This window comes from Zerene cesonia, chromosome 7, assembly GCF_012273895.1.
Source record: "Zerene cesonia ecotype Mississippi chromosome 7, Zerene_cesonia_1.1, whole genome shotgun sequence".
Taxonomy (NCBI): Eukaryota; Metazoa; Arthropoda; class Insecta; order Lepidoptera; family Pieridae; genus Zerene; species Zerene cesonia.
Genome location: NC_052108.1, coordinates 3,297,126 through 3,313,443, shown reverse-complemented (window position 1 = coordinate 3,313,443; position 16,318 = coordinate 3,297,126). Strand labels below are relative to the sequence as shown.

The 16,318-nt window shown below is 34.5% G+C and overlaps 1 protein-coding gene across 3 annotated transcripts in view; it reads left to right on the top strand.

The window, feature by feature from the left end:
• Positions 1-16,318, top strand: part of LOC119840924 (protein phosphatase 1 regulatory subunit 16A) — a 33,760-nt gene that overhangs the window by 7,432 nt on the left and 10,010 nt on the right. For all 3 annotated transcript variants that reach the window (XM_038350244.1, XM_038367706.1, XM_038367705.1), the window contains 6 exons: positions 8,460-8,611; positions 9,878-10,326; positions 12,385-12,510; positions 13,197-13,272; positions 13,584-13,725; positions 15,052-15,169. In XM_038350244.1, coding sequence (XP_038206172.1) covers positions 8,460-8,611; positions 9,878-10,326; positions 12,385-12,510; positions 13,197-13,272; positions 13,584-13,725; positions 15,052-15,169 — 1,063 coding nt within the window. The remainder of the gene's footprint in view (positions 1-8,459; positions 8,612-9,877; positions 10,327-12,384; positions 12,511-13,196; positions 13,273-13,583; positions 13,726-15,051; positions 15,170-16,318) is intronic.

Genomic DNA, 16,318 nt, shown 5'->3' with positions numbered 1-16,318 from the left:
TCACGTCGCCGTATCGCTAAGATTACATTTTATCGAGAGGACATTCGGTGGAGAAATGTAAAATTGCAATTGTGCATCAAATAATATACAAGTATATCTTCAACTCGAATGATCTAGTCAAGAAAATTACACTATGTATAACAGGCGGTATGTACTTATAGTTTAAGTATCGTAAACATAAGAAAAAATCCTTCTTTTTATTCTTTAATAACTGTAGCAGACATACCTCGAGTATTCCGTCTATCACTGTTATGTCCATGGTGAATAACGTGTTTCGAAAGCTGATAAAATTTGAAATTCATTTGTTTGTTTGTTTTAATATGCTGATCGTCAGCAGGATTATTGGACCTATTAAAAATTATTTCAATGTTCAATAGGTCCATAATGCTTGAGTGCTACGTACCTCTGGGTAATTATAATATACATTATACATATTCAAAAGCATTTTGAATATAATGTTAAACCTAACAGCATAAATCCTTTCCTAAATATAAGTCACTCAAGTGTAGGTGAGCTCGCAATGTCAAAAAAGAAATAAATAAAAAAAATGACCTTGAAAATCCTGAAATGGTAACTACTTGATAAATTTAATTCGCTTAATATACAAGGCGCGTGAATACCTACACACGTTTCTTAGAGTAAACTAGAGTATATATGAAACTTTAATACACCAAGTGTCCGAAAATATATGATAAATAGAGTTTCGAGATCTTAATTTCAGTTTCTGTAAGATCAGATTCGTGCTAACAAGTTCGTATTCGTACGATTTTGTTATAGGAGTATTATTGTCTGTGTAAATGTTAAAGTTTGATTAAATTAATGTGTAAATTACAATGTCTTATTAAACACATTTCATTTTGTCAAAGATTAGTATCTACTCGTATCAAAGTCATGTTGTCTACTATTGGTGCTTGAACTAATTTTCTCAAGAAATTCTTCTGCGAGATCTAAGAAAACTTATGTATCGTGAACGGGTTTCAACCCAGAACCGTAATGTGAATGTGATAAATTAATCGCTCGTAATAGAACGAAAATAATAGTAAGAGGGTAATAGAAAAGTTACAAAATATTGAAGCTGATTGAATGAGACGGTGCGTTCGGAAATAAGTGTTTAATAATAAAGCAATTTATTATGAAGTACTTATATCTGTTAGCCAATGATAACATAGATGAAATATTGATATGTTAGGCATACTTGAGATAGACGACGTGTAGGAAACTTTCTGGTACCTACGATTTGTCACATTTTAGGTTTTCGTACGTAAAGGATTAAAATCTATTACTGAGACTTCGCTGTCCTACTCTGTGTCTGTCCGTCTGTCACCAGGTCGTATATCATGAACCGTGGTAGTTAGATAGAGATGATGTATTCCTGTTGCCGCTTTAACAACATATAATAAAAAATCGAGGTTAAGCAACGGGTGGCATGGTTATAAATTGGATGGATGAGTAATTAATTATGTATTTGCCGTTGCTCTTTAGCTTCTTTATTCGGAACCATCCAGATCAACCAACGAAGTCCGACTCGCACTTGGCCGAATTTATTTTTTACTTTTGACATTACTGCGCATAAAAGCAGTGCATATGTTAGTTGGCAACTTTTAAGCAACATATTTAGCTGTATAAGCATAGCATTATAGGTATATAGGTTTCTAATTATGTTCCTTCTAAGTGGTTACCTTAATCTTACGGACCTGCCAGCTTGATCCAAATTGGATGTGTGCAAAATGATGAATGAAAACGATCATCAAGATTGATTGAATTGTTTCGTGATTATAGCGGAAATACATCGCGTAGGTACGCAGGATTTACATATCTACAAAATACTTTTTTGAATATGCTATTTACTTTTCATTATATTTAAAAATAGTTTATTTATTTGTAACCTATATGTGACGAACGAAAAAGTTCGACCACATGTGACATTTACCAACCCGCACTTGAGGCCAGCCAGGTGGATTTTGGCCTGGACCCTAATAAAAGCCCTGTGTCCCTGTGGGAACATATGTGGCCTGATGATGATAGCGATGACGTTAGACATTATCATTCACGAGTATCTCATACGAAATTAAGAGATCAATTAAAATCGTTCTAAATGCTCACGCAATGCTTTCTTTGCGCACGTCGTTTGGGAAATGATGAAAGCGGCGAACACTTTTACTACAAAATGTTAGTGAGATTTTAATTCTATTCAGATGTACAACGAGATGTGTTCAACAAAGTGTTACGTATATTTACGTATGATTTTATCTAGCTGATAAACTTGGAACAGAACACTGGAGACTATTTGGTTTTTGAATTGCCCATATTAAATATTTAAATCGATTGCTGTAATTTTATATAGAAAATTTGTTTTGTGTTTTTTTTTTGTTTCATTTTAATAAGTATGAACTTTGTACTCACTATAGATTTATAAAGCAATTTTGCTTAAACAGAAACCCCCGGTGAGGGAACATCAGGTGTTCATATAAAATAAATAAATAAAATAGTCATTAAGAATTAAACCAAACGTAAAAACGAACAGGTCGAGAATCAAAAATTTGTATCAGAGTAATAATACCTACTTCATCACTACATAGTATAAAGCAAAGTCGCTTCCCGCGTCTTTATGTATATTTAGATCTTGAAAAGTACACAACGGACTTTGTTGGTTATTTTTTTAATAAATAGAGTTATTCAAGAGGTATTTAACGCCTGCGAGGCCGTGGGCAAAGCTGGTAATAAAATAAAATCGAATTAACCACATAAGAAACATTATTTAAACGTTTTATATGATCATAGATAGTATATTTATATTGAATAGTTGCTGGCCATAAGTGTCTCTCCATTTCAAGTAGATTCATGATAGTAGGGAATGCTATTGTATAAGTATCTAAGTCATTATCTATGTATGCGGTTTCTTCAATACTGTACTAGGAATATTATATGAAGGCTGAGGCTATCAAATCATAGATTTATATTTGATAATGCATCTATCCCAGGATTCTATGCTACAAACAGATTGAAATAATCATTTTTTTTTGAGTCTTCCACAAAAGGAGTTAAGTAGTGAGGTTCTGGAACTTACGAAAATGTCGAATATCTCAAAAAGTGAGGGGCTTTCACTGGACATAAAATGTATTTTTATGAACCGACAAACAGTCATATACCCGCAGGTATCATATTATCCGTTCATTACGCCACACCCTGTATACTGTGTGTACTACCTATTAATTACTTTACCCACTTTATTCATCAAACACTCTAATTAATCCAGACAAAGGGTACAATACAACGATACTATATGTATACATAGGTTATGCTTTGCTCTTTGCCTATCTTGTTTCTGACATGTTGTTGCAATATTAGGGAACAACGATTCCTAGGCTACGTTCGCCTTTGTTTTTATCGAAACAAAACTCTCTCATAGATTTACTTGTTATAAAAATGTTTGATACAGGCAGTTTTGTGTGTGTTTATAATTAAACACTTGCCCAGGCACTTGAGTTCAAATATACGTGAATTCCTTCGAGACTTAACTCTCACTCAAGGACTCGCATAGCATTAATTACTGTGATTTCATATAATATATTCGCTTCAGTCGGTACACGCCTAGGAAAGAGACTCGGCGATTTCCAATACACAGTCACGTGTTCCCAATTATATAAGTTATTATATTGTTACGTTTGATAATGCTTTATTAATCTTCAAAAACCTCACACTGCTAAGTACAAGTATTGTATAAAATATTATGTTAAGTATATAACCCGCAATAACGAAACACAATTTATTCTTTCCTTCTCTACGTTCTAATTTACCACTATCTCAAGAACATCGTGAAAATTTTAATTGTTTCGGCCGTTTGCGCCGGTAACACGACAGAAACTAATTTATTTTGTGGCATGAACGCAGACGTCATCAAATATAGATGATACTTTCTTATTTTTCTTTGGATTGTTGAATTAATTTTGTGTGAAAAAAAATTGAAGTTTTTATATTATATATTATGCCAGCTCATTTTTTTTTGTAACAGTGGTTTGCTTTTCTTATCGTTGTAAATTTAAAACACAGATTATTATCTGATTATACATTATATACTTCAATTAAAATCATAGGTGTATTACTTATAAATTAATAACAAAAATCGTAAATGCACTTTTTGGTGTAGGTGCCTTAGATACATAAGTGCTGACAGGTAAACTTTGTAAAAAAAGATTTAAAAGGTATGAAATGAAGTAATAATGTGTTTAGAAGTAAAACAACGTGAAATGAGCAATTAAGTTTTTTTTTGGTGCACAAATCGTTACTTTGTATTCGTGCGAGTTCTGATATGAATTCGAAACTATGGCGTAAGTACGCTAAATTTGAAACAAAAAAAAAAGTAAAAAATTATTGCACGAAACAAAAACGTTTTGTTTGGCTTCCAATTCTTTTTTAATTTTATCGCATGTTATTTGTAACTTGTAAGATTAAGCGCTAACGGCATAAGTTTATTGCGGAAACTTAATTCGTGTAATTGACGTTTACTCGACTTAAATGTAATTGAATTTGGCCCAAGCGAACAGGCGTGGAAGTTGACACAAGGCCACTGTTTACAAACTGTTTAATTATTTTCCTTTGATGAATTGGGGACACAGTTTTGAAAATATTGTTTGTACCTAATGTTTTGCTTTGTGTAAGGTATAAGGATGTATTCTAAATCCTATTTAATAAATGTAACGAAGGTAACTTTGTCTGTGTGTCTGTTTGCTACGCTTTCACATCCAAACCAGTGAAATTTGATGATATTCAAAGACCAAACCTCGGGGAGTCGAAATGCTTCTCAAATCTCATTATAGGGGACAGCAATATGTACGGCTGTAAGATTTGATTATTTATAAATTTTTCTTTCACTACTAGAAAACTACACTATTCCTAAGTGATATAGGATTTACCTTATGGAGCCGGGACATTCGGCTAGTGAAATATAAACCAAATGGGGAAGACTGCGTTTATTGGTTCTAATTCTCACAGAAAACAATAGCGTAGCGTGTTAGGAGTTCGTGGGGTTTTTTTTTTATATATTACTAGCTGCACCCGGCAAACGCTGTTCTGCCTTACTCTTATCGTTTAGTGGTATGAAAAATAGATGTTAGCCGATTCTCAGACCTACCCAATATGCTAACCAAATTTCAGAGGAATCGGTCAAGCCGTTTCGGAGGAGTATAGAGACTAACATTGTGACACGAGAATTTTATATATAAGATAAAGACCTTCTTCCGTTCCAGTCTTGTATCCAATTGATCTGTCATATCCTGATATATCTATACTAATATTATAAAACTGAAGAGTTTGTTTGTTTAAGCGCACTAATCTCAGGCACTACTGGTCCGATTTGAAAAATTCTTCCACAGTGCGGCGAAAATACATGCGTACTGTAATATCTTTTGCTAATTACAACAACAAAATAAAGATCAGAAACTGTTCTTTAATATTATATTCTAATATGTATTTTTTAAAGGGGAAGATAATATTTTTTAATTTTAAAGCACACACGTTTATTCGTTTCACACCATACACTATTTTTCGTGTATTTGATAATTTGTTTGCATTATTGATTCTAAAATACAGTTTAAGTTTAGACGTGTTTTGTAACAGCTGTGAACATTTTATTTTCCATTTAAGGTTACTATTTGTGATTCAGTTTATTTACGTTTCAATTCAACAACATGCAGTGTCAATTGGACATCAATTGTGACAATAAAAACGTGACAGGGTAAGATCATTGCAATTTTCTGGAGCTGTTTTAATTACGATCATATCTTTTGGATCCGATCGTGGTACATATAATAAATAAACATCTAACTTTACTCTTTATAAGTGTTTATTTTATCTGTGCCGTATATAAATTTGGTTAACGCGTCAGATTGTAATTACGTTCTTTTTGTTTTCTCAATACTCAAGGAAATTATTCATGCCTTCTAAGGTACTAACGATCTCAGACCCCAGCTAAGCAATGCTAAATATCTCATAATAAATTAATCAGACTATGAAAGTTTTCCTCAACGAGTGCTACCCTTTTTGGAGCAGTACTTTCACTATTTAGTCGAACTATGACGATGCTTGCTCAAACCGCGTGCTATTTGCCAAAATATGGGCTTATGCTGATTTGTGTCATAAGTTCAGTCACTCGTGTCTAATGGATTGGCACGCTACATAGAAGTAACTTGGTGAAATCGTTTCAAAACGAAATTACCATGATTCATACAATCGTTCCTTTTAGCCTTCACGTATACTCACTGCGAATTCGAAAAAAAAATGTTAGGATCAATTTTAATGCAGAGTAAATAAGGTTTTTATAACATTCAAGTTTGGTCATTAGAATGTAACAAGATGCCTTTACTATTATTCTATGACATATTAAGTTACAACCAACATAGTTGCTCTTTATATTATACTAAGATTTGAACTTAATCTCATATGATCATCCTTCCTACTATCCTTCCTGCTTCCTACTAACCTACCCTACTAATATTATAAATGCGAAAGTTTGTAAGGTTCACGCAAAAAGTACTGAACCGATTGCAATGAAATTTGGTACGTAGACAGCTGGACAACTGGAAAATCATATAGGCAAGTTTTTATCCCGATATACCTACGGGATATGGACTTACGCGGGTAAACTACGGAGCGCAGCTAGTTCTTATTATTCACAAATAAAACTAAACATTTTCTTTGTAATTCCTATGCTTGTGAAAAACTAAACTAATTATTGTTCTCTTGCTATTGTATATGTAAATAATAAATTTACTGATAAGTACTGTTATGATTTACTGATATGGAAGTTTTGTAAAACATAGATACTTGTGATTAAAATATGCGTTCATATGTAACTGTTTTACGACAGCGTCGTGTCCATAAAGTTTTATTCGATAGCGTATTGCATTAGACTTTAGAGCGGTGCGTTTCGCGAGTGACCCAGTTGTTGAGTTATAAGATATAACACATTCGTATCCTGGACAAATGCGTGTGCCTGTCGCGCCCAACCGGTTCTCGTACTGTTTATATTGAGGGCCGTTTGTTTAATGACGAGATTAACAGCTGACGGCTGTTGGTCGTGTGTGGTTAGCGGTTACCTTTAGATAACACGGTTTAAACTATGTAACATTTGCCGATATTATACTCGCCTATACGATGCATCCTTCCTTGTCCGAGTTATGTTTTAAGACGTGCGCTCATACACTTGGAATTTGGCTGTTATTCTTAGGAGATTTTCTTGTTTCTTTGCAAAAAGTCTAAAACGCAAAGAACGATGTGATTTCTCGTTTTAACTCACCTTCACTATAAACTTTTTGACATAGGTTGTACATTATTACATTGTTTGCTGTTTTGGTGGCGAGGAGTCTTTGCCACTATTCCATTTTTTTTTGTACACTGTGTACACTGTCCTCCTAAATTTTAAATTTTTATTAGTACCGCTTGACTTGGTTCGCTTTGCTTGGAAGAAATTGCTATTGAGCAATAAAGCCGCCCTTTGCACGACATTTCCTTTTTTTTTTTGTTATTTTATTGTTTGTGGAGTGTGCAATAAAGAATATTTTATTTCATTCATTTCATTTATTTTTTTTTTGTATTTATAAGTTATAAGATACGTGATGGTAAATGAAAAGTGTTTCTGTTTTAATAAGCTTATTATTTTCATTCTCCCATTTATTTAATGCGATTGGAAAAAATAATTAATTGTTGAAGGTACAAGCAGTTTTTATCGTAATATCTTAAAAGTACCGACAACTTTGCCGATTGATTACAAGATATATATAAATTAGAAATAAATTTACCGTGAATCAATTATTTATCTATGTTATCTGTCAATCGTATCGTCACTTTACATGCGTCATAAATTTTGGCAAACTGCATTTTTATTTTTATCATTGTTTACCAATTTACAAGTGTATGCTATCTTAATTCATCGGAATTTAAACTAGTTATAATGTACCCGCATGAAGCATTTAGTTCATCTTGGCAATAAGTGCTATGGGGGAAACCATGTAAAAGTTTTGCAATTGTAAATATTTTTACGAAGACATGTACTGGTACAAAACTAGGTATTGCGATGATTTAGATTTTTTTATTCATGGTAAATATTATTTGTTTGAAGGAAAAAATATAGATTTAAAATACATTTAATATAATGTGTATATAAAAAACATTGTTATACTTGGTGCAAAAACCTCTGCCAAGCAAACGGTCTTTAAAATTATTCAAAAAATAAACACTGTCTTTAGAAAATTTGTGTTTATTTTAATCTGAATCGATTCTTATTATACTACCAATAATAAATTCATTATTAACTGATTAATAATTCCAAAATTGTCATATTTCGATTTAATAACTCAATACACGGTACTAGTTTCGGTAGGTATACGAGGATAGTTCACTGTCATATCGGTCGAAAAAATGCATTATATCTCTCAGTAATTATTCAATTAACATAATTCCAGACGTCGCATGCAACAGCTCAAGTTATGGCAGCAAAGGGAAAAGGAATGGGCGAGGATCAAAGCAAAACGGGAGAAGAGCAACAAAAGATGTATATACTTCAGCGACAGCGTCATGCTCCTTGAGGCTGCCGCGAGGAATGACATCGAAGAAGGTAGGGTCACATACTTTATTTAATAGTGAAAGTGTTTTGGAAAAATGTACACATGCATACTAATTTGCCTGACGTCATTGCCAAGGACTATACTGGTAGAATTATTATTAATAAAAAATTAATATGACAAAAGTCGTATGAACGCATTAAATTTGTCATTCAAAATCCGTGAAAGTACTGTAACGTATTTATTACCCACTTTCACTCATTATCCTTGTCCGATTTGTAAAGTCTCGAGTGTTGTAATTTGTTAAAATACATACAGTCGTTTTGGTCAATGGGTCAATAGATTATTAGAGTGTGATTGCATATTTTGTATGTAACAGGACATCCTACGCTTGAGATATCTGGTTGTAATAACTTTAATTCGTTACTATAACATTTTAAAATACCGGTGACGAATGAACCACCTTTACAGGACTTGGCTCAAACGAGCAATATTATTAGGTATTTACTTTCACTTTGAAGTTTTTATTGAGTTTTGCCTTTGTCAACACTAGATACTCTAGACGTGGTAACGACTAATAAATTGAACTGTCGAGTTAAAAATAGATTCTAATAATATACTTAATTGAGACGTTGACTGCAGAATGATAAGCGGTCTAGAATGTCTCGTGTTGTTTAATTTGGAAATCTTTGACTTATTGTCGGGATTAGAGCAAATTAATCGCTTCGCTTACATTATAACATGAAGATAAATAAATGATGTCATCGCCTTGGAAATTATTTATTGTGTCTATAGTTCACAATATGTGCATTATTAAAGACGTTTATACGCTTTGTTATTCGTATTATGTTACATCGTTAAGTGATAAATTAGCGTTTCGTTATTTATGTACCTAACATTACGATCTTTTTATGCGTTTAGGTTGTGATGATATATGTACGCAAAAATGTTCATTCACAATATTTAATATAAAATAGCTACTCACAGAAATCTTAATAATAATGCAAAATAATTGCTACTACTACTACAAAATAATGGCTACTATCTTTTCAAAAGTCTTTTTTGCTTAAAACAAAATAAACAAATCTATTTTATTGGGTTTAACTGGATTAGTTTTTACGTCAGTTTTAGGGTTAGTACCGCATAATATTACTATTCATATAAGCTGGATGAAAAATCTAGATTTCGTGTATAAATTAAAAACCTACCACCGACAGCCGATTACTGATTATTATAATCTGTATATGTTATAATGGCAATGATAGCATAAAATCATAACATTGCAATCACAGTCAAAAAATACATTTTCTATTTTTCAGTCCGACGTCTCTTAGCACGGGGTGTAACCCCAGACGCTACGAATGAAGATGGCCTCACGGCACTCCACCAATGCTGTATAGACAACAACGAAGCCATGATGCGTCTCCTACTCGACAACGGCGCGAACGTGAACGCGGAGGACAGCGAGAAGTGGACGCCATTACACGCGGCGGCCACCTGTGGCAACCTCAACCTTGTTCGGATCTTAATACAGCGTGGTGCTAACTTATTGGCCGTCAACGGCGATGGAAACATGCCGTACGATATATGCGAAGAGGAGAGAACGCTGGACGCGATCGAAAGTGAGATGGCCGCGAGGGGGGTGACCCAGAGGCTGATTGACGAGACGAGGGCGGCTACAGAGATGAAAATGCTGATGGATGTCGCGGAAATGGTCAAGCACGGGATGGATTTGGACGAGCCGAGAGATAATCAAGGTGCGACTTTGGTGAGTAGTTTTGTGGTGACTCATTCGACGGCGATCGTAATCTTCTGTGGGAGCTTTTGGTGTAAATAGAACCACGTCAATAACGTGATTTTCATGAGTAGCCTTTGGTACTAGGGGATCACGTACATATCTAATGATGAAAGAATTTTTCAAATCGGTCCTGTAATTTCCTAGATTACCGCAATCATATAAACAAACTAATTCTTTAATTCTGTATTTTTATTATAGATTTTGTTTATGAATATTATCTATTAACCCTTTTAAATAGATAGTTCTTAAATAATTTGGACGGGAAAACTGTTTCAGATAAATAAAGAATAATTAATGAATGGCGTTTATGTAAAGTTTATTATTTCTTGTAACAAAATCTTAAACCACACTTAAATGTCTGTCAACATACTTCAGATATCGTGATTAATAATATACTTTATTTAATTTATTTGGTATTCAATCATTATTTAAATAAACAACAAAGCAATGTTAATAACTTGATATTTCCTTAAGTGGTTGTGAAATTAGAGATGACTCCCAACTGTATGCTATTCTATTACGAGTAATGAAGAAGATTACATTGTTCAGGGTCGTGTTACCAGTTGGAATAATGTGTATTAATCATATTGAGTATATCATATTGGAATCGCAATTCAATGAAGTTGTGGCTTTTTTGATATGCTTAAATTTTTATGAAATAATCTTTTAAATAATTATGATATTTAAATTAATCACCTCCGGACATTTTTTTATACGTTAATTCAACGTAAAATTAAAATTTAAGTTATTATTTAATTTGAGTAATCTACCATTTCACTTTTTTTATGTCACGGTCGGCAATGGAGCTGGTGGGAAGCCTGATCTGGTGCGCTACCACCGCCCATGAACATTTAGAGAGGCATAAGGTCCATTGCAGACGTTACGCCTCTACAAATGGATTGCCGATTTTTTGGGAAGGGATTATAAAAGGATTGGCGAGAGGAGTAATGGAAAGTACTGGGAAGGGTAAGGAAAAGGAAATGGGCCTCCGGCTCCCCCACTCACCGAAAGAAACACAGCACAATGCTATTTCACGTGTTTAAAACTGATTTTATACGTCATTCTAGATCGTTATTTAAGTTTTTGGAGAGAGAGAAATATTCTTAAAAAAGCGCTTTATAATAGAAAGATAAACATATTAAAGGTTAGTTTAAACTTATAATATTAAACTTATCTGTGAAATATAAAATTTTACACAATAATATTAAATGTCACCTAAAAATGGCTATTAGAACATAATTTTATATAAGCATATAAAATTATGTTAAATATAACGAAATACGACATTCGACGAATTCAAAATTTGAAAAAAAAGTCGGCCCTCTGTAGATTGCGAGGCCCGTGTGAACGATCGGTAATTTGACATTTCGAACTCTGACACCAGATTTAACAATCAAACAAATGTCAAATATAGTACAGTTTAACAATCACTCAAAACTAGCGTTGTTGTTTAAAATGTGATATAAAAATTGAAAACTTATAGTACAGTATGTAAACCGCATCTTCGCTTTACATGTCAATCTACGATGAATAAAGTTGGATTTCAGAATGTTTGTGATTATCTTAAGAAAAAAGAAATGCTATATGCAATTTTTATTACTATTCAATTAAAATGGGTCCTTTTAATCGTTGAAAAGTTTAATTTTTTTTTTGATTTTAATAAATTAAACAGGACACAGATAACGTGGTTTAGGTAAAAAAAAAAAATAATTAAAATCGGTTCAGAAGATGACCTGAAATAACCACCAACAAAACACAATTTTATTGTATTATAATATTTGTTTAGATTAGTTAAGAGTTTAAAAAGTTTGCTTTTAAGGGTAAGTTCGTTTGTTGAGGGTGTGAACAATAATCAGCCAATAAATAAGAGAATAGAATGTTAATGGTTAATACTTAATAGTAAGTATGTAACAACAACTGTCAAGATATTTTATTTAAAAACGTACACATTATTTACTATGGCACCTCGAATCGTAAACGAACGCACTTTTATAATCACATACATTCTAAACACCAACATTGTTACAGCTGCACATAGCGTCCGCAAACGGCTACATCAAAGTGGTGGAGTTTCTCCTAGAACATCGAGCCTCCACCGACGTTGTGGACCATGACATGTGGCAGCCGGTGCACGCGGCGGCCTGTTGGGGACATGTGAGTTTGTACATACTTCTATATTCATATTCTCTATACGTACGGAGTGTCCGTGCCGATGGTAAACTATGATCAATGGTACTTTTAGTTTTGCAGACACTGATTATTGTTATTATTGTCATTTTATTCATTAGGTAAAGTACTTTCGATATCAGTTTTAAGTTTCTTGATATCTGTTATAGTTACGGAATAACTGTTATTTGTGTTTTTATTTTATGTGCAATAAATATTTATTTACATACATATTTTATTCATGAAGCTGGTGGGTCACCTGATGGTAAGCGCTACAACGACTCATGAACATTTGGAGAGGCGTAAGGTCGATTGCAGACCTTACGTATACTGCCAGTGCGTGCTCGACTATAACATCCACGTTCCAACAAACAAACTCTTCACCTTTATATTATTAGTAAAGACTGAAATAATAAAGCTAAAGAGTTTGTTAATAAGAGCTAATCTCAATATATTGGTACTACACATAATATGAGTTATACATCTATGCGTAAATTGCAAAGAGTTTGTATGTTTAAAAGAAATAGCCAGAGGGTTCAGACTTCAGATGAACAAAATGATTGTGTTTGTAGAATTTCAGCAGAATTAATATTCAGTTTGAGATTGCTCCTCTTTTTTGCAACCAAAAGTAGCGTCTAATAATTCTTTAAAAAATCTTATTTCTTTTGTTGCAGTTAGAAGTATTAGAACTATTAGTACAATATGGAGCTGATCTCAATGTAAGAAATAAGCACGACGAAACACCTGCAGGTTAGTGTAAAAAACATATCAATAAAAAACTTTTTGAACTAATTGATCTATTTCTATAACACTTATACAAATTAAGGTGAATAATATTTATTTTAGTGTTTTTGTAAAGCTATTTCAAAATACTATAAATTTAATAATAAATGTATTGTTATATAATATGCTGAATTTGATTGCATAAACTTATTAAATGTATATTATTGTGTGAATTCTGAACAAATATAAAAGATAAATACAGATTAAGAATTATTATTCACATTGCGATGTTGTGTACATTGTACAATAACATATTTCCTTTTTTTTATTTTTTCTAGATATATGCGAGGAGGGCGAGATGCGTGGGCGTATAGCGCGCCTGGCGGCGGAACAAGAGGAGGTGCGGCGGCGCGCGGCCAGCGGCGCCGGCGACCGCCTGCGCACTGCGCGCCGCTCCTCCTCTACTGCCTCAACCAGCAGGTTAGTTGCGGCAACGTCGCTGTACGCAACTCTACACGCGCGGCCGGTAAGTGCGGCAACGCTGCTCGGGTGCTGTCGTCTCCATCTGCAAGTCAGTGCATTGCGGTAACAGTGTTGAGTGTGCCAACGCTGCTCGGGTGAGGAGCGCGGCGCTTCTCAGCTGCTGTCGCCTCCATCTGCAAGTCAGTGCATTGCGGTAACAGTGTTGAGTGTGCCAACGCTGCTCGGGTGAGGAGCGCGGCGCTTCTCAGCTGCTGTCGCCTCCATCTGCAAGTCAGTGCATTGCGGTAACAGTGTTGAGTGTGCCAACGCTGCTCGGGTGAGGAGCGCGGCGCTTCTCAGCTGCTGTCGCCTCCATCTGCAAGTCAATGCATTGCAAGTGAGGACCGCATCTAACTCCACTGCACAGCTGATGCACTCGGACTATAAGTGTGGCAAATCTGCTTGAACGTCTGCTGTGCAATGCTTGTTTTCTATCCTTTCCTCCAGCACGATTATAAAGCGATTAATATGCTAAAAGATCCCGTATAGATAACATGTTAAAAACTACCATCTTCATTTGAAGTGATCTTTCAAGAACATTCCGTTTTAAAGACACGTGGTTACACGTGGCGTAAAAACAGTGCTGAAACGTGCCAGAAGAACTGATCATCAATGCAGTTCTAGTGCCTCTGTGCTCAAATATATGTGATTACATATCACATATATTTGAGCAAAAATACGCAATAAATAAATAAAGTTCCATAACATTATCCATATTCTACATGATGTTTTCTTTGCGTATTCCGTACGTAGGGTGCAACATTAACTTCCAACTATTAGCGCTGCATCAACAAATAAACTTAACGTCACTCATATTGACACCAAAATGAGTTTTAATTTGGGCCCCACGCCATTTAGGTAAGTCGGTAGGCGAAGAATTGAAGTGCTTTTGGCAGCCTCATCTACTAAATATGTATTTTATTATTATTGTGAGTGAACTCGCCTTTCTAGCATATTAATTGGCTGGAAGCATGGCTACAAAGACGACACACAATTATTGTATTTCTTAACGCGAATTGACAATACGACTAATTCAAAATTCAATATCGCTTTATGAATTTCAGCTGTACTTATGATTTATTAAGTTTAAGATTTAGTAGAGCAGTATGTGCTAAATATATACTAATAGAGTTTGTTTGTTTAGTTGAAGGTGCTAAGATTTCTGAGAAAATGCTGGTACGGTTTGAAATATTCTTTCACTCTTAGATAGCCCATTTAGCCCCGCTAGTATTTACACAAAATTCACATTTATAACTTTATGAAATTTCTCAAATCGTTGAGCAGGGTGCGGTCGGTGCGGCGCACGTCGCTGCGCGAGAAGCAGCTCGCGGCGAAGGCGGACGCGCGGGGCGAGGCGAGGTTGCGGGAGACGTTCGATTCCGCTGTCGATGATGAGTATCAGGTTAGTTGCCTTTATATTTGTACTATAATATGTACTATATTCGTGGTGGTGTTTTGAATAATTTTTTTTTTCATGTAGAGAATGTGCTTGTTTATGTATGATATCCACTGTTCCCGCGAAAAGGGTCCTAGATGGTATAAGACTCCCAGAGGAAGCAGTGGAGTAGATACTAAATTCCGTTGCGTTTCGTCGAGTCTTTTTTTGTGGCGGGGTCGGTCGGTATACTAAGTATTCTATCGCCCAATTTTATACCGCAAACATAATACCGCATTTACACAGTGCGATTCAAAAAACGATCATATTCTTTATACGCTTCGGCACAAATTGGATCAGCTTGTACCGTGGAGTACCCTCCACACACCCCCACAGATTGGAAAAATGGCGAAATTTTTGGAACTTTCTCGCTCCTATTATAATACTGCATCCCACATACTGATATAGGCTGTATTTTATTTTTATTCCGCGTCAACTCGCGCGGAGCCGGGACAAACGACTATTAATATAAGTGCACAATAAAGTATTCGACAGAAATCGACATAGGTTACATTTTAGCTGGGTACCACATACAGTCGCTTATCTCAGGAACTACTATACGAATTAAAAAAAAAAACTCTTTTACCGTTGGATATGCACGTGAAACCAGAGCTGCAGGGAAATTACCTAATATGGTCTATATATGTACCTCGGGTAAAGCCTCGGCGAAAAGCTAGTTTCTAAGTATTCGAATGCGAATGTTAATGGATCTTATTGGAGTATGGGTTTGAATAATGAAGCGATGGTATTGAAATATACTTTTATTGAAATGATGATACACCAAGAACTACAAGTGACAACTAAAACTTAAAATGCTCTACAGCGCCCCCTAGTTAAATTAGTTGTCTATACATTTGCTCAACAGATTTTTTCAATCCTAAACTCACCCAGACACAAAAACAAATATAACAGCTCCGTTGGGACGTGCAAGCAAGACAAACTAACAAATAAATAAAAGAAAACACACTTTCGCATTTATAATATTACTTAGGATTTTCACACGACACTACGCGCGGACGTTTATAATAACTTTATGGCTTTTTTTAACACGCTTTTATTAGCTTCACTTGTATGTTTGTATGTATGTATGTAACTCACACCCGTTTTTCTCCCACT